Source organism: Mustela putorius, unplaced genomic scaffold, assembly GCF_011764305.1.
Source record: "Mustela putorius furo isolate JIRA1106 unplaced genomic scaffold, ASM1176430v1.1 tig00000578_pilon_pilon_pilon, whole genome shotgun sequence".
NCBI classification, from domain to species: Eukaryota; Metazoa; Chordata; class Mammalia; order Carnivora; family Mustelidae; genus Mustela; species Mustela putorius.
This window is the reverse complement of record NW_025421422.1, coordinates 3736648-3756877: the sequence shown is the minus strand read 5'-3', so window position 1 is coordinate 3756877 and position 20230 is coordinate 3736648. Positions and strand designations below refer to the sequence as shown.

The following is a 20230-nucleotide window of genomic DNA, read 5'->3' as shown; positions in this document are numbered from 1 at the left end:
CAAGGCTGGGTAACTCCTCGTTCCCCAGCTCCACCACACCGTCACCCTCAACACCCCCCAACCCCATAGAGCATGTGCCCCACCCACAACCTTCTCGATCTTTGCGAAGGCCACAAAACATTTTCAAGATACGTCAAAACTCCCTGGGGGGGGGGGGGGGAGTAAGCCAGGGGAAGGCCGAGTGCATGGCACCCTTGCCCCACAAAGGATGAGAAGTAGGGACAAGAGTATAAAGTGGCCAAGAGATGAGAGCCAGGACCTGTCCAATGACATTTTCAAGTTGGTTTTGTCTGCACTGAATTTCTGGAATCAATGCCAAGGCCAAATACGGATATATGGGGCGCCTGGGTGGCTCAGTGGGTTAAGCCGCTGCCTTCGGCTCAGGTCATGATCTCAGGGTCCTGGGATCGAGTCCCACATCGGGCTCTCTGCTCAGCAGGGAGCCTGCTTCCCTCTCTCTTCTCTCTGCCTGCCTCTCCATCTACTTGTGATTTCTCTCTGTCAAATAAATAAATAAAATCTTAAAAAAAAAAAAAAACAAAAAAACTCAAATGTATACTGGATTTTTTTGGGGGTGATCTGTACCTTCTGATACTTGTGCTTAGAGAAGCATTTACAATTTTAAGGTGGATCTGTAATCATGACTCAAAATAAGGGATCTCCTAATCCAGAGCCAGCAACAGGGCTCTCCCATTGCAGAAGCGAGCCAGGCCCAGTGCTGCCTAACAGCCAGCCAGTACAGTACTGTGCTTCCCCAGTACAGAGAGAGGGTCTTCCTGCTCCTTTGGCTCTCAGGTTCCTCCTTTCTGCTATGTGCATCTGTTCCATCTCCAAAACCACTTCTGAGAATGCTATTCTAATAGAATGACAAACACCAGCCAGCAAGACCCTTGTTTCACCTGCGGTTGACAAGGGCAGCATGTGCTACAAGAGCCTTCATGTGCCCCAGGATGTGAAGTTAAGAACTTAAGTGAGTTAAGAAGGCCAGTGAGCGCCCCCTGTTGACTCTAGGGCTCCTACCATCAAACCACTCCACAGCGGCCTTGGCAGTTGGTGGGTCTTCATAGGACACTGTAGCGTCACCTTTGGGCTTTCCTGTTTCCTTGTCCAAGTAGATATGAATCATGGGTTGTCCGGTTCTCTTGTTCATCTAGGCATAAAATAGCAGAGTTAGGCTGTGACCAGAAACACACTGCTTTTTGGGAGAAATTCAGAGAAGTTCCTTGAATTGTCAAAAGTGTCGAAAGCAGTAATTTTCCAGATACACATTCACAGTAGGATGTCCGTTTATCTCCAAGTAGTGGCATTATTTCCTAAATTGCCACAACAAATATACGTGTGATTTTTTCCTCTTAGGTGTAGGTGTCATGAAAACCAAAACAGACCTAAAGTTCCAAAGTATGTAAGTGAACAGCGTGCTTCCCATTGCTTCCCTAGTTGTCATCTCCTGGTGCCCTTGTACCTGACCCAACATGTTCTGTGCCCTCACTAACAGGCACCCAGTGACAACGGCCACATTTTAAGAGGCAGTCAGGCTTTGATGCCAGCACACAATCCATGTCTCGCATAAAGTAAAAATCACCCTTAAATCAGTAAGTACTGATACAGGGTTGTGAGTGTGCTAGAAGCATTCTTAAGTCTAAAACAGCCAATTTTTCCTCCAGAGGTAGAACACACTACTCATTAGCTTTGCAGCCGAACATCAGACGTAACTTGCTTGAATTCAGGAGCAAAACAGTATAGAAGAATATGGTTTCATCTGTTTTCTGCATTTAAAGTGCCTATGATCAAAGCCTAATCTATACATTTTTTTTTTTAAAAGATTTTATTTATTTATTTGCCATAGAGAGAGAAGCGAGAGCAAGCACAGGCAGACAGAGTGGCAGGCAGAGGCAGAGGGAGAAGGAGAAGCAGGCTCCCTGCCAAGCAAGGAGCCCGATGTGGGACTTGATCCCAGGACGCTGGGATCATGACCTGAGCCGAAGGCAGCCGCTTAACCAACTGAGCCACCCAGGCGTCCCTATACATGTTTGTTTATATAACACCTAGAGACACCTGAGAGTAGTGATTTATAGGCCAATTTTTTTTTTTAAAGAAAGCTAACATTTATAAGACACGTATTAACACCTACGTTTTTATAAATGACATATAGAGATTGAAAAAAATAGGCAAAATAGCAGTATGAATGATGGGGCTATGTATTTTTAAAATCTCCTCTATGGGGCGCCTGGGTGGCTCAGTGGGTTAAAGCCTCTGTCTTTGGCTTGGGTCATGATCCCAAGGTCCTGGGATTGAGCCCTACATCAGGCTCTCTGCTCAGCAGGAAGCCTGCTTCCTCCTTTTCTCTCTCTCTGCTTGCCTCCCTGCCTACTTGTGATCTCTGTCAAATAAATAAATAAAATCTTCAAACAAAACAAAACAAAACAAAACAAAACAAAAACCCACACCAAAACTCCTTTATTTTACAAAACTAACAGTATAGGCTCTTTTCTTAACTAGGAAAACCCCCACATACCTGCATAAACAACGTATCATATAACATCACAAGTAGAGAGAGAGATCTTCATTATGCAACTCATAAGCTCTACCCAAACCAAATCTCTTTCTATATAAATCTCACTTGAAAAATCTCATTTGGGGCGCCTGGGTGGCTCAGTGGGTTAAAAGCCTCTGCTTTCGGCTCAGGTCATGATCCCAGGGTCCTGGGATCGAGCCCCGCATCGGGCTCCCTGCTCCGCAGAGGAGCCTGCTTTCCTTCCTCTCTCTCTGCCTGCCTCTCTGCCTACTTGTGATCTTTGTCTGTCAAATAAATTTAAAAAAAAAAAAAAAAAAAGAAAAGAAAAATCTCATTTGAAAAAGACCATAGTTAACAACTGAAAAAAATCTAAAAAATTAAACTAAAACAGCTGGATGGCTCGGGAAGTTATGTATCTGCCTTTAGCTCAGGTCATGATTTTGGGGTCCTGGTATTGAGGCCCACGTACCATTCCCTGCTCAGCCTGCTTCTCTCTCCCTTTGCCTCTCCCCCCAGCTCCTGCTCACCCCCAATTCATAAAGATAAACTCTTTTTCTAAGACTTAGAGAGAGAAAGAGAAAGGGGAGGGGGGTCAGAGGGAGAAGCAGACTCCCTGCTGATCAGGGAGCCCTGATGCAGGACTCAATCCCAGGACTCTAGATCATGACCTGAGCCCAAGGCAGTTACTTAACCAACTTAGCCACCCAGGCACCCCAGATAAAATCTTAAAAAAAGGAAACAAAAACACCCAAAAACAAAACTAATAAAAGACTTGAAAAAACTATAAGGAGATGGTCTTTAGTAAAAACCTAAGTAAATGGGCATATGATATTCATGGAAAAAACTACTATTATAAAAATGTCAATTCTCCTCAAACTACCTTACAGATTTAATAAATACTCAGTTGGTTTTTTTTTTTTTTTTTAAGATTTTATTTATTTATTTGACAGAGAGAGATCACAAGTAGATGGAGAGGAAGGCAGAGAGAGAGAGGGAAGCAAGCTCCCTGCTGAGCAGAAAGCCCGATGCGGGACTCGATCCCAGGACCCTGAGATCATGACCTGAGCCGAAGGCAGTGGCTTAACCCACTGAGCCACCCAGGTGCCCGGTTTTTTCTTTCTTTTCTTTTTTTTTTTTTAAATTTATTTGACAGAACGAGAGATCACAAGTAGGCAGAGAGAGAGAGAGGAGAAAGCAGGCCTCCCGATGAGTAGAGCCCGAAGCAGAGGCTTAACGCACTGAGCCACCCAGGTGCCCCTAAGTTGGGGTTTTTAAAGAACTTTGTAAGTGGAATTCTAAATGCATATAGAAGAGCCAGGAGTAAATAGCAAAGCATTCCTGAGGGGAAAGGACAAAACAGAAGAATCTGCTTTACTATAGATATCAATACTTAGCATAAAAATAGCTGCGCTAGGGGTGCCTGGGTGGCTCAGTGGGTTAAAGCCTCTGCCTTTGGCTCAGGTCATGATCCCAGGGTCCTGGGATGGAGCCCCACATGGGCTCTCTGCTTGGCAGGGAGCCTGCTTCTCCCCTCTCTCTCTCTCTGCCGGCCTCTCTGCCTACTTGTGATCTCTGCCTGTCAAATAAATAAATAAAATCTAAAAAAAAAAAAAAAAAAAAAAAAAAGCTGCACTGCACTATTAGTGCCGGACCATACAAATTAAAGTACAAAAGACATCAGAAATAGATCCAGGCCTCCCTCCCAAACAAACAAACAAACAAATAAAATCTTAGAAAAAGGGTGGGGAGTTATGCGTCGGTTGCTCAGTCAGTTGAGTATCTGCCTTCAGCCCAGGCCATGATTCCAGAGTCCTGAGATCAAGCCCTGCATTGGCCTCCCTCTTCAGCAGTGAGCCTGCTGCTTTCTCTCCCTCTGCTGCTCCCCCTGCTTGTTCTGTCAAATGAAATAAAATCTTAAAGAAAAGAAAAAATGTAATAGATCCAGTACGGATGGAACTTTATGTGACAGATATATACCGTCAAGGAAATGATTGATCTTTCAATAAATGTTGTTGGAACAGAAGGTCTTACAAACAGAAAGACACAAACCAGTAAGGAAAAGGCTGGTAAGCTCAATGATATTAACAGCTTCTTCTATTCTTCAAAAGAATACATTGGCAGTATTAGCGAAGGACCAGCCTTCAGGAACTATAAGGAACTCTATGTAGGAGCAGCTCAGATGGTTGAGCATCTGCATCTGACTCTTAATTTTGGCTCAGGTAATGATCTCAGGGTTCTGAGATCAAAGCCAGCATTGCGCCCTGCACTGAGTGTGCAGCCTGCTTGGGATTCTCTCCTTCATCCTCTGCCCCTACCCCCTGCTCTCTCTCAAAAAGAAAATTAGATTAAATTTAAAAGAAGTTCTTTATAAAATAAAGTCCTTTTTTTTTTTTTTAAAGATTTTATTTATCTCTTTGACAAGCAGAGATCACAAGTAGGCAGAGAAGCGGGCAGAGAGAGAGAGAAGGGGAAGCAGGCTCCTCCCTGAGCAGAGAGCCCGATGCAGGGCTCGATCCCAGGACCCTGAGATCATGATCTGAGCTGAAAGCAGAGGTTTAAAACCCGCTGAACCACCCAGGTGCCCCCTAAAATAAAATCTTAAAAAAAAAAGTTTTAAAAAAGATTTTACTATTTGACAGACATAGCGAGAGAGGGAACACAAGCAAAGGGAAGTGGGAGAGGGGGAAACAGGCTTCCTGCTGAGCAGGGAGCCTGATGTGGGGCTTGATCCCAGGACCCTGGGATCATGACCTAAGTTGAAGGCAGACACTTAACTGACTAAGCCACCCAGGTGCCCCTAAAATACTTTAAGGAACTATTATGTAAAACAAGAAATGACAACTCAATGAAGAACAATTACAAGACTAACAGGCATTTCACAGAAGGCAGCTTGCAACTAGAACATTAGTAGTAGGGTGACAGGCATTAAGGAGGACACGTGATGTGTTGAGCACTGGGTGCAACTTATAAATTATTGAATGCTACATCTAAAACTAATGATGTTGTGAGATATGTGTATGTACCTGCACACATTTGCATCCATTAATTCAGTCTAACTCAATCTAAATTAAAAAGTTAAAGCAACAACGACAAAAAAACCAAAAAATACCAATCATCATCAGGAACTAGGGAAAAAGGAAATTAAAATGACATTTCCTGGGCATGTGGGTGGCTCAGTCAGTTAAGCTCAGGTCACGATATCAGGATCAGGAGATGGGAGTATTGCATGGGGCTCCATGCTCAGCAGCAGTATGCTTGTCCCTCTCCCTTTGCCCCTCCCCTTTGTAGTGCTCATGTTCTTGGTCAAATAAATGAAATCTTATGAACAAAACCCCCCACCACATTTCCATTTTCCTCCAGCAGACTGGCATTAAGATAAAATTTCAGGTGATTCCCAGCAGCAGTGAAGATGTGGTGAATGCGGTCTCAGGAATGCTAGTGGCATCCACTAAGTTGCTCAGCCATACTACCAGCTTAGGAAATCGAACATGCACACAGCTTTAGAACCAGCAATTCTATACTGGGTACAGTTGATCCTCATTATTTGTGAATTCAGTATCTGCAAATCTGCCTAACTCATTAAAATTTGTAACTTCAGAATCAATGCTTGTATACTCATGGACATGTACAGAGTGCCAAACATTTAAGTTGTCTGATGCACCTGGTCCAGTGGAGTTAAAATGACATATACTTCCCCCACCCCTCAGTCCAGCTTCCTCTAGAGATGACCAGGGGATAGAGACTGTGGGGACAGGACAGTGGTGCAAGAAGTTCTGGCCCTGGGGGTGGATGAATGTGTATGTCAACTCAGGCAAATCACCGGACACTTCAGAACCTCATTTTCTCTTTGTAAGAGAAAACAGATATACAGAGGAAGTTGTTTTTAAAATTTAGGGTTATAATGTGAGATATGTGTATGTACCTGCACATATTTGCATCCATTAATTCAGTCTTTGTAGTGACTTGACAGAACTACTGCAAATAACAAGAACCAACTGTACAGTGGGGCCTGGGTGGCTCAGTTGACTAAGTGTCTGCCTTCAGCTCAGGACATGATCCTAGGGTCTTAGGACTGAGCCCCACACTGGGCTCCCTGCTCTGACCTGCTTCCTCCTCTTCCACTCACCCTACTTGTGTTCCCTTTATTGCTGTAAAAAAAAAAAAAAAAGAAGAAGAAGAAGGAAAGAACCAACTGTACACACACTAGACACACTACTGTCCTGTGCCCCAGGAGACGTTGTACAAGAGTATTCACTGCAGCACAGGCTCCACACCACAAACTTAGAAATAACCCAAAAGTCTATTACAGAATATATGAGTTACTCGTGATGTACTTATAAATGACCTGAGGACCCCTGATCCCCCTTCCCAAGAGCTCAGTTTCTCTTAGTTATCCTAATAAGAACCCAAGTTTCCCACTGTACATGAACTACAACAGTTCATACCTGTTCACTCCTAGTATATTCCCAGAATAGCAGTCCCTCATAGTAGTGTTTAATAAACATTCTCCAAGGGGCACCTGGATGGCTCAGTGGGTTAAAGCCTCTGCCTTCGGCTCAGGTCACGATCCCGGGGTCCTGGGATCGAGCCCCGCGTCGGGCTCTCTGCTCGGCAGGGAGCCTGCTTCCCCTGCCACCCCTCTGTCTGCCTCTCTGCCTACTTATGATCTCTGTCAAGTATATAAATAAAATCTTAAAACAAAACCCGTTTGTTGTAATCTGTACTTCACAAAAAAGTGTCCGTGTAAGTATATATATATTTTTAAAGATTTTATTTATTCATTTGACAGACACAGATCACAAGCAGGCAGAGAGAGAGAGGAAGGGAAGCAGGCTCCCCACCAAGCAGGAAGCTGGACATGGGGCTCGATCCCAGGACCCCGGGATCATGACCTGAGCAGAAGGCAGAGGCTTCAGCCCACTGAGCCACCCAGGAGCCCCCACTGTAAGTATTCTTTTTTTTTTTTTTTAAAAGATTTTATTTATTTATTTGACAGAGAGAGATCACAAGTAGGCAGAGAGGCAGGCAGAAAGAAAGAGAGGAGGAAGCAGGCTCCCCGCTGAGCAGAGAGCCCGATGCGGGACTCGATCCCAGGACCCCGAGATCATGACCTGAGCCGAAAGCAGCGGCTTAACCCATGGAGCCACCCAGGCGCCCCCCCACTGTAAGTATTCTTATAATAAGCCGACAATGATAAACGATGGAATTGTTTTTTTAAAGCAACCTTCATTTTTCGTTTTTTTTAAAAATATTTGAGGGGTGCTTGGGTGGCTCAGTGGGTTAAAGCCTCTGCCTTTGGCCCAGGGTCCTGGGATCAAGCCCCACATCGGGCTCTCTGCCCCGCAGGGAGTCTGCTTCCCTCTCTCTCTGCCTGCCTCTCTGCCTACTTGTGATCTGTCAAATAAATAAATAAAATCTTAAAAAAAATTTATTTGAGAGAGAACAAAGAGCGAGCATAAGCAGGCAGAAGAGCAAAAGGGAGAGGAAGAAGGAGACTCCATGCTGAGCAGAGAGCCTGATGCGGGACTCGATCCCAGGACCCTGGGACCATGACCTGAACTGAAGGCAGACACTTTACCAACTGAGCTACCCAGGCGCCCCAAAAGGACGGAACTGTTAAGTATGCCCACGCATGTTTGGCATTTTTCTACAAAAAATCAAAGGTTTTTTTTTTGCTGTTTTTTTCCCCCTTTGGTATTTTAAGTAACAAACCACAATATACCCAGAAAGAAAAGTCAGGCAACTTCAGAAGCAGTCAGATATTCAGCAATTTTTTAACATAATCTCTTTAAAATTTCTGATTTGAAAGATCTTCCTGCTCACAGTTACACTTTTACTTACCTTAACAACTCCACACTGCTTAAAAAAGTCAGCCAGATCATCTAAAGTCACATTGTCATTTAAGCCTTGCACATAAATTGCACTGTTGTCAGAATCTTCATCTGGATCTACAGGTGGGCCTTACAGAGAAAAAAGACAAGGGAATTATCATCCTGTATCTATAGAGACTGATTAACCCACTAGTCTCTACTGCTCACTGCTATTGTGAGTAGCTGCTCATGATAAAAGGAGCCCCAAACTGCCTCTGACAGCAAGAATATCACACTGATCTCCCAGGCTGCTGAGCTCTAGCAGGAACTTACTTCTGTGCTGTTCATTTATAAGGCATGATACAAAATTCAAGAATTCAAAATTACCTAGATCAAGATCTGGTCCTTCATCCATGGGTCCTGCCAACCAGGAAAGATCATATAAAATATTATTAGTGCACGTCTTGCAAGCTATAAACCTTACAAACACACATAGCTATCTACTATACCACCATTTGATGGGGCTTCATTTTAAACTCAAAATGACCCGCACTGCTAAAATGGAGCAGTGCCCCTTTAACATTTGTGAAATATTTGCTAGGGTTTTGCTTTTTTTTTTTTTTTTCTGGTTTGCTTTTAAACCATTAACCAAATACACTCTCAAAGCTTATGTGCCAAATTAGTGTTAAATTTAAGTCAAAAATTTTCCTCCAAATGTACCAAATTTAAAAAATGTATTCTCCCCCACATTACAGAAGCAGTTGCTCAATACTTCAAGTTACCCTTTGTTTTGTAACCTTAGGTTAACCTTATTACCCCTAAGACAATGCCGGCAGTACCCATTAGTCTCTTTGTATAGATCATTTTTAAACCGCTTATGAAACTAATAAAAAATTATAGTTTTCTAAAAACTGACTGTATTTTTTTTTAAACACTATCCATGGTAATACTCAAAAACTTACCACCAGGCTTATTGAAGCCACCTCGCTCTCCAGCGCTGCTGGGGGGATAAACGAAGAAATGAAGGCCTTTCCCTTTAAAAGCCAGTACCGCTCTGAGCCTTGGGGGGGCTCGTGGGGAAGAAGGGCACTGGCTAAACACATCTCCAAACAATGCATCTCTCTCATCTCGTCACTATGCCTTTCTTCAGGGCAGCTTGCTCAAATTTCCTTTATATACAACCTTGCTTGTCTGATTGTACACACCAGTGTGGTTGGTTCCTTTCATTTCGGGGGCTGGTATTAATAGTGCAATACTTGGCAAATAGGGGCGAAAAGAATCCAATCCCAAAACACCCACCCCATCAGCTGAAAAACAGGGAGAGTTTGGTTGCAGAGAGGAGTAGCAAGCAGGGGCAACTGCTTTCCATGTTCATAAAGGTGCACCCTCAACCTCTCCTAGGGGAGAGCCAAGTGAGGCTTCCTAACAAGTCACAGAGTGTAATAAAGCAGGAGACAACCACATTAAACGCCTACAACAAACATCAGAGGACGCATCCAGCCAATCTTCAGCATAAAGCCATACAATTCAGGGAACTAATGGATTTAACAATCGCTGTGAAAGGAGAATTTACAACAAATATCAAGGCTCAATAGACTGGGGGTGCAACTTTATAGACACATCAGTTGAGGACAGTGATGACAGCAGTATAAAATGACTGCCTTACATACTGTAAATTGGGGAAGGGAACATGATGGGTCTTTCTTATTTTTCCTTTAAGATTTAAATAAAGGCAGCTCCTCACTGGGAGGCCCTGAGATTTTTCTAACCAGTATTGCACCTTTAATACCTGAATATACAATTTCAAGCTGTTGCATGCAGCTTTGTTTCCTTTTTAAAAGTACACACCATAAAATGTTCTCTCTCTTTAAACACAAAAGTTTACACTTTAATGTTACACAATTCTAGAGTATTATACCTCCTCTGGTTCATTACCAAATAACAAGTATGCAGTTACCAAAGTTACAGAAGGATTCCATTTATACAATGAATACATTTTGTTAAAAATATTCTATGTATATTTTTCCTCTCCATATGGACACCGTGTCTAGTCCCACTTTTCATTATGCTGCCGGCTGAGTACTGAGTACGGGTACTTTTTAAGTATTGAAGTGTATACAAGGCTCTCACTTTGTAACCTGTAGCATATAAATGCGACAAAGCATGTTAAAAAGTTTCCACGTTTAACAGCCAATGAAAATATCAAAATACTGAGGCAATGAAAAAGGGCATGTTAACAACATTGAGTGCCTTACCTGCAGAAGACACTGAAAACCATCACCACACCAGAGTAAAAAAGAGGGGAGGGGAGAATGCCCCTGTCCTGTCCCCAAGGGATCCAACCGACTGCTTCACAGTCAGTTGAAAAACCTGTGGGGAAAGCCACAACTTTTTTCTATGGCTCCAGGAGAGACTTCTCGTCCAGAAAGAGGGGATCCCTTTACTAGCAAAATTAGTAGAATTATCACTTCTGGAATATTAAAATGAATGAACTCGAAATTGGTTTTGCAATTGGAAAATACTAAGAATTCTAGGTGATTGGAGAAGATGTGATGATAGTAATTTCAAGTGTCTATGTCTATTTTAAAACATCCATAAAGAAGTGAAACCTTTATAATGGAATGACATTCTCCAAATCAGTCTGATTTTACTTAATACCAAATTGTTCATCAATTTTTTAATGTTGTCAAGTAACTGTTTCTTCCAATAAAGATTTCACCAGACTTTTAAGTTATGCAGAATATGCAGAACCATATCTTCAATCAGTTATCTTTCAATAGGATACAAATATGAAGAACACAAAAATTAAAGATTAACTTTTTATCTAATTTTGAAGTCCACATCTATAAAAAGAAACCCTACCCAATTTTTTCTTGAACCAATGGTGGCACCAAATCCAATTTATACTTAATATGTAACATTCTGCATAACTTTTTTTTTTTTTTTTTACTAGTTTATATAGGGACAGAACACACACAGAACTAAACCTTCTGGATTATGTTAACCACCAACAGTATACCTCACCTTCATTAAAAGTACAGACACTGGAAAGGGAAGAAGGGGTAGGACAAGGGAGGGGAGGGGCAGGCACAGATAGCAGGGTTATGTTATTGATCTAAACAAAGTTTTCTAAACCAGATTGTGCCATCAATCAAAATGGTCAAACCGATTTAGACTTTCCAAAATCTCCAAATAGGGAGTGATCATGTAACTATATACATTACTCTGCAAAAAACTTTTAGACTTTTCTGTGTACCAGGTGCACTTCAGGCCATAGTTCAGGGGTTATGGGACCAAGATCTTCATCATTATGTTCAACAATTCCAAGTACAAACAGAAGTTGGGGACAAACACTGTGGAAAACAGCTCCATTTCTTTTCTGCAGTATATATACACCAGGTATTTCAAGACAACCATTCAGAGGTAATTAGTTAAAAACCTAGGGGTGTTAGAAGGGTTGTGTGTGTTCCATCCCAAATCTATTACCCACAGAGGCTTTTGACCTCTGGAAACCATGAAGGGAACTGAAAGCTCTTGTTTCAAAACCATTCTTTGTTCTCCCCAACCCAACGAAGTAGACTGGCAGGGAAATAAGCGAACTGCCACTTAATCTATGCCACAAAGATGACATTTCCATGTTTTAGAAGATGGCCTGGGCTCAACTGATTGTCCATGGAAATGCAGAAATAAATTTCTTATGTCTTTCAGTCCCTTCTTTCCATTGAAAATCCTATGGATGAAACAAAATTAGATAAAAGGAGAAAAGGTTTGCTCTTACCCCATTCCACCGCGTCCTCCTCCCCGCCCACCTCTGCTCATGCCTCCACGATCAAATCCCCCTCTTCCCCTGCCCCGGTTATCAGGGCCACTCATGCTCCGGTTTTCTCCTGGTCCGGAAAATCCTCCAGACTCCTGCCCATAAACACCCATGCTACTGGGGTGGTCCTGTCGGAATGAACCTGAGGAAAGAGTCACATCTGTAAGCCATGGACCAGCATTTGAACCACTGCCTGTCGTACTTCTCCTGGAATCACAGAATGCTCAATTGCAAGGCACTAACCAAGGCACCATCTTCTTTAAACCTAACAAAGCACCTCTAATCATGTAGGATCTTTTAACTTTAACAAAAACTGCAGGTTCAACAGAGCTGAGGTAACCTTACATAGTTAGCCTGGGAATAAAACACCCAAGTAAGAAAAAGCCCTCTGGTCAACAGTTTATAGGGTTTTGTATCCTATGATGCCTCCAAAACCTGCTTCTTTAAACTACTCTCAAGAAACAAAAACCGGAGGCAGGTTTCTTAGGGCTTTATTATGTTGCTGAAGCTTGGGCTCCATCAAGAAGCACTACTCATCTCATAGCTGGAATGAAACATGCCCATGGATGGAGTTTCATTAAAAAACAACTATCCAGGTAAAAATTAAATTGTGAAGACAGTTTTGAGTTTTTGGTTACTTCTCCATGTAAAACTAAGTGTTCTATGAGAAGAACCCCTCCCCCCTTTTTTTGCTTTATAGATGTAAAAAAACCAAACCCAAAATACAACATTTACTTGACCATCAAAACTGCAGTTAAAAAAAAAAAAGAAAGAAAGAAAGAAAAAAAAAACCACACCCAAACTGCACTAGTCTTCAGAGCTATCTGTTCATGCCCTTTTAATGAATTGGGGTGGGCAGGCCACAGAAATGCCAGCTTCACTCACTGTATGTAACACCTCCTCAGAGAGCAAGGCTGGCATCTTAAAATGTTTTCTCTGGTTAGTTACAAGCTCTTTCTTTCTTTGCAAGGCCTACTACCAATTAAATTGGAGAAAAGCACTCAGGTCTTTAATGGGACATCCAAGCGGTTAGCCAGGATGTTATGACCTAAAGATGCCCTGGAGTCCAAAAGTAAACAACCATAAAGACCATTTCCCCATGTTTAGAAACTCCAAACATAATCATTCTTATTTGGTTTTCTCTCTTAGCAACTCACTCTGCTGCCCGTAGCTGCTGCTCTGTTGGCTATATTGACTTGGAGCCTGGCTGTAGGATCCAGTTTGGGGGGGATAACTAGTGGGCGGCTGCTGCCCATAGCTGCTTTGTTGACCATAGCTACTCTGCTGTCCATAGCTGCTCGGCTGCCCATAGGTGTTCTGCTGAGAGTAACTGCTCTGATCATAACTAGTCGGCTGTGTAGAGGAGTAGCTGAAAAAAAGAAAAAAAGGTTTTTAGGAAGGCGAGGGTCATTACTTCTTCAAGCCCCCTAAATATAAAAGATATTCATAGCACGTCACATAGAAACCCTTAAAAACACTTTCTACAATCAACAGTTTCAATTTAAAATAAGTGATTATTTTGGTATTCAGAACAAAGTTTTAAATGCAAAACAAGGGAAAACTACTAAAAACGAATCTATAGCATTATATAACCCTTAAGAGTCTCCTCTTTTACCTCCCACCCCCTTAAAACCACAGTTTTCAAGTAAATTCAAGGCAAATTTGGGAATATGGTGTTTCCTGCCTTCAGGGAAGAATGTGTGCACGTGTACTCAGAGGAAAAGCCACGGTGGACCAAGTCTGCCTCCAACAATTCTTCAGTCACGACAGTGACTGTTCTGAAGGTACAGGCTGCCTGATGTGTGTGTGGCCACACAAATATGGCAATCTTCTGACATCTGTTCAAGTTTCAAATTGTTTCGCTATACATCATATACAGTTTTAAACTTTCAGACATGCCTGATCATCTACTAAATCTTAAGATGGATAAGGAAATTTCAGAATCAAGGCAAGAGTATTAAGTGGGTCTTCATCTTTTGACATGACAACCACATGACCGGGAACTAACCAAGGGTACCTTCTTACATAGAAATAAAGCTCGAAAGAACTGCTATTAAACTTTAGATGAACGATGGAAATGAAAATAAAGACACTGTATTTAAAAGTACGACTAAACTAAGCCGTTATCCTATCTCCCAACATGGCTGTATGGACTCAATAGCTTCTCTTCAGTGTAGTGTTTATTCAATGGGCCAGATCAACCACCCCCAGCAGCACAGGCACAGGTGGGCTCTGCGGAAGAACTGCTGTAAGCCCTGCCCACAGATGCTCTACGCTGTATACTTACCAAGTCAGCTGTATTTTGTTCCCAAACCTGTTCACACCTGCTGCACTTTCATGTGTAAATCAATGACACTGAGTGCAAAAAAGGGAAATGCTACCTCTACCAAAACTAAGTTAACATTTTAGGAAACAATTCAGACAGTTCATTTGAAAACCTGCTTCTAATTAAATATAAGTCGGAAAACTTGAAGTTCTTCCTCTACTTTATAAGAAACCCAAATGAGATTCTGTAGCTGTTAGGGTGGTTAACTTAGGACAGAGAGTACAGAATAAACCTGTAGATGAAAGTCCTGGCCCAATCATTAAAAGACTTGTACATGGGGGCGCCTGGGTGGCTCAGTGAGTTAACCCCTACACTGGGTTCCCTGCTCAGCAAGAAGCCTGCCCTCTCCCTCTCCCCCTGCTTGTGCTCTCTGTCGAAGAAACAAAATATTAAAAAAAGAGTTGTGTGTGAATGGACCTCAAGTGAGGTTAAACATAAAATGATTAAAATGAAGTTTCTTTCTTTTCATGTCTTCCACTTTACCCATCCTAACTACACTGGAGGTGGCTTCTACGGTTGGGTTTACCTGCTTTCATATACTTGTTTCTCATCTGTCTGAATTAACTAAAAGAGCGAAATTAAAAGGAAGAATGTAGAGTGGTAAAAATGTTGTGTTTAGAGAAGGAGTTACGGCCAACCTAAGACTTAAGTTTTAATTTAACAATCTGTGTTCAGGCTCATCACGGGGAGAGTCAGATAACCTATTTCACCTGAGGAAGAAGCAAGCTGGTCAATAGCCTGAAAGAAAAACTGTTACTCTACTAGCTTGCTGGCTGTGCGAACAAAGACACTGACCTGGTAGGAGGATAAGATGGTGGTGCCGTGACTGGCTGCATGGGGTAGCTCCCAGGTACCTGGGGATAACTGTAGTTACTCTGTCCATATCCTAGGCTGGGCTGGTTGTAACCCCCTGTGCTAGATTGAGGTTGACTAGTCTCAGCGGGTTTGTTACCATCCTGCGGTCTAAAAGGAGAAATAAAAAAGTAAGACTTTTTCCCCCTCAGCCATAAAAGTGGGTGAGAACTCTATAACCTCTGAGCAACATGCAATGTTAGGACTGAGCTTGGAAGTAAATACAATTGTCAACTGAATTCCATCAAACCCAGTCTTGGTCCAACTGTATTTGCTGGAAGAGAACACTAAGGGGGAGAATTAATCACATCCACAGATGAGATACCAACATGTTCCACTCGTTCCACTGCTATCAAAGGCAGTTACAGTATTTTCTATTGCCAATTTCAGTGATCTGGGAGGGGAGGTGATTTGTTAGGGAAGAAAATGCTTTTTTTCCAAAAGGGACTACTGAAGACAGACAAGAAATTGACAATAATGCAAAGTGTCATGTTAAAGTAACATTTATATAAGTTCACAGCATTTATAAATTTGGATTATTGTGTTTAAATTTCTCATTTATTAAGAACAGACCTGAAAATACATGTTCTAACTTGGACTGCTATAAATAAATCTAACCTTGCCTGAAAGTCTCCATATGGAAATACCAGAATAGGGGAGGGAATCACCCCCTCCAGCCCCAGCTCCCAGCAATGCTTGGATGAATTGGGAAATATTAAATAATAAAAACCAATCCCAGTCCCAAAGGAAAAAAACAAAACAAAATCCCCAGGGTTTTCTATTACCTTTTAGCCCTAACAGTCTGCAAGAAGACTGCAGCAAAGTGAGCTTCAGCTATAGTAAGCACACCCCCAAGAAGCAGGCAAACCAGATAAGGATGTGGAAGTACTGGTTTCTCCAGAGCTGAAAAGGGTCACAAGCCCCCTCTTTCCAGTGGAAAAGGGAGTAGTTGACACTGATCATGAGACGGTTTTAAAGTGGTAAGGACTGAAAATCAAGAAAAAAAGGGAGCCCCCCTCCAATAATAAAAAACAAAAACAACTGATATATAACTCCCCACTCCAGCTATGGCTTGGATATATTGTTGCAATGGATCATCAAATGGGACTTCAAACAGCTGGTAACATTCTGAAATGCCTAGGTCAACTGAAAGGGAACCCTACAGGAATCAGTTAGTTTGGTCTAGCTACTGCACAGGATCTCTAACAGATGTAAACTACTAAGTAGCTCTGATTACTCACTGTGCACTTTAGAAGTAAATTCATGAGTGTTTGCCAGAGCTAAGTTCTTACCTCTACAGTAGGCAAAAAGTCTAGGTTACAAGTTGATCTCTTGTTTATTCCCTAAAAAGTCTTCTTTCAAATCAGAATTCAATGTTCCTTCAAGACTGTATGCAGAAGCCACCTATGTGCATTGCCTAAAGCAAAGACCTGAAATCTTCTGTTAAGTAATAATCAATACTATTTACCTGCTCATTAGTCATGGAGTATGAAACTGTTTGCCCAAATATTCACCCCAAAGCAAGGTACCCACTTAAGAATACATACTTGCCTACAATATTTAGATGACCAAGCCACTACATAATACAGAAAAAAAAAAGTCAATTCTTTCCACCAAGACACAAGTGTATGACTTCCCACCTCCCCTGTACTGTGAACTGCCATGTTTTTCCCAAAGAGAAAGCTGTTATCCATTTACAAAGTCAATAAAACCAAAAGTACAATTCTATCAGTTGTTCTGTTGTGAAGGAAAACACACACTCTATTTTTTTTTTCTGGATTTGGTAAATACAATAGTCTCCTCCTACCCTAAAAGGTCACTCTTTTAAAACTGGATGTCTAGAAACTAGACATCTGGCCAGTGACATTCCTCATCTTGGCCCCTGGATGGCACCATTTCTCTACTAAATGGAGAACAATGTATCTGTGATGCATCCTAAAGCATTACTGTGATGACTACAAGCACACAGTGAACCTCTAAAGGTAAGTATGTTAAGAGTGACCATTAAAAAGGAAAGAAGTCCTGGAATCTCTAACTGTGCATAATTGCTCTTTCCCGAAACAGGCTGATGTGCCCTAGCGTAGGAACTAGGGGAGTGTGGCCTTACCTTGCAGGTGCGGTGGCTGCCGGCTGCTGCCCATAGGCTGGGTAAGCAGGTTGAGTGCCATAAGCAGACTGAGCTGCATAGGAGGCCTGGGTGGTAGTGACCGTAGCAGTGGTGGTATCGTAAGCACCAGTGCCATAACCCTGGACAGGCTGGCTGTATGCCTGGGGGGCAGTTGGAGTAGTATAACCTAGAACAAAAGAGAACTACATCAGTTTTCTGGCTCCTCAGAGAGTGCCTAGACACTTGTTAACAAAATAATTTGTAAACCACCTACTTTAAACCATTAAAGTATTTAGCCCCTTTAAATACTTCCTCCTCCACTATGAGTAGCAACTAACCAATATTTAAAGCTTAAATTGTTTGAAAGTACCCAGTTTTCAGCATAGCACTCTCTTCAGCTCTAAAATCATACCTAACAGAAAGGAGGAAACAGGGTATACTACAGAAAGTGTTAGTACAGAAAACAAGGTTCCTGCTGCACCTTCCCCTCTGGATTCAATAGGAGAAAAGTCTGCTTTTGGGGATTCTATACTGGTCTTGCTAGCAGGTCTTCTGAACGATTAAGTTAAGTACTAGTTAAGTACCCCAAAAAACTCTCAAGCAGGAATAAAATGTCCCAGAAAGGAAAAAGCAATGACACATTGCTAAAATAGCTAAAAATGATGATCCAGGTAATAGTCCTAGCATTAAAACCTGTAATTTGGAATTATTTTTCATTCAGTCCCAAGCATTCCGACATGGGCAGTTCATGTTTAATTAAAGGATGCCGAAATCCCAGAGAACATGTGTTTAATTTTCCATGGGAGATGTCTAAGAACTACTTTTGTTCCAGGTAACAACTAAAAAGATGTTTGCTATCAGCAGTAAATTTTGAAATGGCACTTGAATAAAATATTACAAATTATACTTGCTTAAGAATAACCAAGACAGATTATCTTATTTGACCTTTCTGATAAATGATTTTAATTAAACTTAATACCCTCCAAATAAACCTTTAAAATGTAGATGATGAAACCATTTAAGATTCTAGGCTTGTCATCAAATTATCCACCCTTCATTCCTTTTTTATTTACCCTTCACAAGCAAAAAAGTCTTTTTCCTGTTTGGAAATATTGAAAGTAGACCCTAGAGCTAGCCATGCTGGTCCCCTAACCAGGTATCCCAAAGACCTGCTGCGTTAAGAGGTATGAGGCAAACCAAGGTAGGTTCCTTCCTGTCTCTACCAGACCAGGCAGGGATGCAGACCCTTTCATCTGAACGTGGCTTGCACTGTGACAAAAGTCCCCCCCCACCCCCCCGCATCTGCAGCTCCTAACCTGAGTTCCCATCCTCTGAGATGTGTCATAACCTTTCCTGGTGCTGGGCTCTTCTGACTCCTTCTAATGGTCAGTGAGCACAACAAACTAGCCATGCAATAAAAAGTTGGGTTTACATCCACCAAAAAGTAGCCTACATCTCACTAAAGTATGAGAGTTTCAGTACTTAGAGCAAATCAATCAAGATCGCTCATTTTAGTTAAAATTTAGGCCTTAAACTTCAGTTAGAATTAAGTGTCCTCATTATACATACAACTTACTTGTCAACAACAAACACCAACTTCTCTTTTTACATAAGCGTCACCTCCTGTAGCATAGAGTGTAATACTTTTTTCCCCATTCCAAACACTAATACACAAAGACAGTAATTTCCTTCTCAAACTGCTAGGCTGAAATATGTAAGAAAGCATAATGCACAAAACAGAGAACTTCAAGCAATGAAGTTTTTTGAGTTTGCAAGTCATCCATCTGTTTATTTAACTTAAAAGTGCTTTGCAGGGGCACCTGGGTGGCTCAATGGGTTAAGCCTCTGCCCTGCCCTCAGCTCAGGTCATGATCTCAGGGTCCTAGGATCGAGCCCTGCATCGGGCTCTCTGCTCGACAGAGAGCCTGCTTCCCCCGACATCCCTCTGCTTACTTGTGATCTCTGTCGAATAAATAAAATCTTTAAAAATAAATAAATAAAAGTGCTTTGCGGAGTCCTAATGTCAACCATATAAAGCACTCATTTATTTAAATTTAACTGGAATCTAATTCCACCTACCCCATTACTCCTACACAGATTTTTTTCCCCTACACGATGACAAGACCATCTATAAGATTCACAAGGGCAATTAAAAACAACAGCAACAACAAAGACTGATCGGGGAAATAACCAATATTATAAAACTATACAGTAACTGTTAGAGCCTTGGAGTGCTAAAGATTACGGTAATAGACACTGAGTTAATTAATAATCTTTAATTAATCTCTAGTACCCACACAAACGGCCAGGCAAATGAGCAAAAATTAACAGAGCAAAATGATTTAATGAAAATAAAAAAGACCAATGGCAAAAGACAACACATCTACTCTGTGCTGACGACTTTAAGGAAAAAGGTAGTAAACATTACACAAATCAACCAAAATTTTTGTTTAACTTGAACAGTAAAAACTAAAGTTTCTATTCTAACTAATGAAATGAGAATTTATATGGCCACTTTCTCTTAAAGCCTAATATAAAAAATTCTATTAGGAGAAAAGGGTTTTTTTCTACATTCTGCTCAATAATTATCCAATGACTTTTATGTGTAAAGACTACATGAAGGAAGGAAAAATGTGTGCTTGAAGCCACTTACTAACTCTGAGAGTCCTAACTTAGTTTGGTTCAGCCTCACTTTGCCCATCCGGTTTAATTCCAGTCTCTACACTCCAAAGGTCGATGGGAGCATTAAGGGAGGTATGTATGGTTCTCCATAAACTATAAAATCCATAAAACAGTCCTTATT

The 20230-nt window shown here is 41.6% G+C and overlaps 1 protein-coding gene across 5 annotated transcripts in view; it reads right to left on the bottom strand.

The window, feature by feature from the left end:
- EWSR1 (EWS RNA binding protein 1) overlaps nt 1–20230 on the bottom strand; it is a 30824-nt gene that overhangs the window by 2497 nt on the left and 8097 nt on the right. For 2 of the 5 annotated variants that reach the window (XM_004766497.3, XM_004766499.3), the window contains 8 exons: nt 17428–17614; nt 15264–15431; nt 13300–13511; nt 12104–12284; nt 9288–9325; nt 8713–8745; nt 8357–8475; nt 1021–1150 (listed from right to left, as the gene is read on the bottom strand). In XM_004766497.3, coding sequence (XP_004766554.1) covers nt 1021–1150; nt 8357–8475; nt 8713–8745; nt 9288–9325; nt 12104–12284; nt 13300–13511; nt 15264–15431; nt 17428–17614 — 1068 coding nt within the window. Of the gene's footprint in view, nt 1–1020; nt 1151–8356; nt 8476–8712; nt 8746–9287; nt 9326–10187; nt 10464–12103; nt 12285–13299; nt 13512–15263; nt 15432–17427; nt 17615–20230 lie in introns of those variants that run through there. The other 3 variants (XM_004766498.3, XM_004766500.3, XM_004766502.3) reach the window with 2 other exon arrangements.